The following is a 2512-nucleotide window of genomic DNA, read 5'->3' on the forward strand; positions in this document are numbered from 1 at the left end:
TACTTACGTACTACTATACTAGTAGTATATATATATATATATATATATATATATATATATATATATATATATTTGGGTACTCTGAATACAAGCTCAAACTTCTCGACCTACAACCCAGACATCAGCCGCAGAACATCTGCTCGTATACCGTCACGCAGCCCTTGCATTTGCGCGTCTATGTGTCGCTTCATCCTGTCCTCGTGCTCTCTCAACATCCTCTCGACGTCGCTACCACCGACACCCATACCACACCCACACGCACCCCCACGCCTACACGTACACGCACACGTGCACATACAATCCTCCCCCTTTCCCACACCCCCGGGTGTCGTCACTTTCGACTTCTTTTCCGATGTAATGTGCATGTTCTCCATTGAACCCTCCGTGCATACACCGTCTGTATCATCTAACGCAGTCTTCTCGTGTATTGGATTCGGTATAGCTGCGCGCGTGCTCACCCGCATCGCGTGCGTGCCCATTTCAACCGCTGTCCGTAAACTATCTACCGCCGCCGACAAACTATTCACAGCCGATGTCCCGGTATTGACAGCACTCGTACCGCTATTCACCGCGGCTGTCAGACTGTTGACAGCAACCGTCCCGGTATTCACCGCCTGCGTCCCGCTATCCACTGCGTCTGATATGTTCGTCACTGCTCGTGTCCCGGTTTGCACAGAGGGTGTCCCGCTATCCTCAGTCACATCCACTGAAGTCTCCGGCGCGCTAAACTTGTTGTGCACTCTCATGTCGTGCGACGACCTCGTATGCTCACCCCCAGTACAATTACCTCCAGTCTGGTTATCCGCCATCAACTGCCCGAGTAACACATCTGCGAAGTTTGTACGTTCTGTTTCCTGTACCTCTCTAAGGTCTTCCTCTTCAAAGTTCAACGCAATTTGACGCGTCTCTGCTGCTCCCAATTGCTCGGGCAGTGCCTTTGCATATGGTGAGCTGGTGCTGCTATCGCGTGCTACAGAACCGTCAGGTGCCTGAGCGTTGTTACTTGCTGTAGAGTTGTTGTGTGTCGTCGTAGAACCCTCTGTTGCTGTTGCTGTGCTGCTGTGTGCTGTAGCACTGTCACGTGTAGTTATGTTGTTCAGTGTAGGCTGTGTATGCGATAATGGTGGATTGGAGATAGTTGGCGTAGGCTGGGTGCTTGGTTTGGCCTTGGTAGCCTTCGGCACTTCGGGGACTTTTGACGCACTGAGTCCGGCTAGCAGGGACATGAGGTGCATTGGCATCATCCCAGTGTTCTGTATGAAAGTCATGCGAGAAAACAAGTTGAGATTGTGAGTCTACTTGCCATATCACACACACACACACTCTCTCTCCCCCTCCTTCACACTTTCTCTGAGATTGGCTTTGGTGCTTCTGTGGTTGTCATGGTTACTAAGAATGGGTGACACACAAATACAAAACTGATTCTATATACTCCCGAGACTCAACCAAAGGAATATACATCCTTCAGGACTTGCAATTCCCCCACTTATCGCGTGGATAAAAAACTACATAGTTTGACGCGTGTGATATAGACTTGAATCCTATAGTGTAGTGTATCATTCTGATGGCTCTTGCATGTGAAATCACTGAACCACTCCCCAGTGCCCGATACGATGTAGTCGGAACTTCCTAAGCTATTGAACATGTGCCGAAATGTACTCGTCTCTGAGCATGCAGATATTATAGTAGATATTGGAGCGGAAGGGCCAATACTGTATGCTCGTTCTATTTAAAAGATACCATCCGTTTACCCGAAAAAAGCGCATTCCCTGCTCGTATTCCTAGATACAGAGCCAACAACAACATGCGTGATATCACGTGCGAGCGGTGTAGGTTGTCTCACAGTGATACAGATAGACTTAGACTCACCGGAGGTGCACTGGACGCTGCGGCCGGGGCCGCTACCGATTTACCGTCCACGCGAATGAAGTAGACAAAGAGCTCATCCTTAACAGCCAGCGAGAAAAACTGTGACAATGGTAGATGGTATTCATATACGTTTACGCTTATGAAATGATAAGGGCTCATCCTTAACAGCCAGCGAGAAAAACTGGGCCAATGGTAGATGGTATTCATGTACGCTTATGAAATGATACGAGTATTATCGGCTATGAATGCACACTTTTCCGGTCCACATATCCAGACTTTGTATGTATGGTGTATAGCAAACTGTCTGCGTTGAAAATAGTCATTCACAGCCAGCGAAAAGAACTGTTAAAATGGCAACTACTTTAATAAGCTTATGAACTTACAAATACCATTGCCCATGAATCCATTTCATATTTGGCACTCGCACAATAATAGCATCCAGGGTGTATGGCAAACTGTCTAAGTGAAAAATGAACGATCGACTAGATAATCATAGCCAGCGGAAAGGACTGTTGCAATGACAGATACTTCAGTATGTTTATGAATTTACAAATACCTTTTCAAATACCATTTCAAATAAATGCATACAAACATGCATACATTCATACCATATATATATATATATACATACATACACATATCC

The 2512-nt window shown here is 46.4% G+C and overlaps 1 protein-coding gene across 1 annotated transcript; it reads right to left on the minus strand.

Annotated features, from left to right (window-relative positions):
* Window positions 1-107: 107 nt before the first annotated feature.
* On the minus strand, window positions 108-1241 carry SARC_14283 (hypothetical protein; the record flags this gene model as incomplete). The annotated part of the gene is made up of 1 exon (XM_014291585.1): window positions 108-1241. The coding sequence occupies one exon, from the start codon at window positions 1239-1241 to the stop codon at window positions 108-110; it is 1134 nt and encodes a 377-aa protein (XP_014147060.1).
* Window positions 1242-2512: the final 1271 nt, after the last annotated feature.

This window comes from Sphaeroforma arctica (genome assembly GCF_001186125.1).
Source record: "Sphaeroforma arctica JP610 unplaced genomic scaffold supercont1.4395, whole genome shotgun sequence".
NCBI lineage: Eukaryota > Ichthyosporea > Ichthyophonida > Sphaeroforma > Sphaeroforma arctica.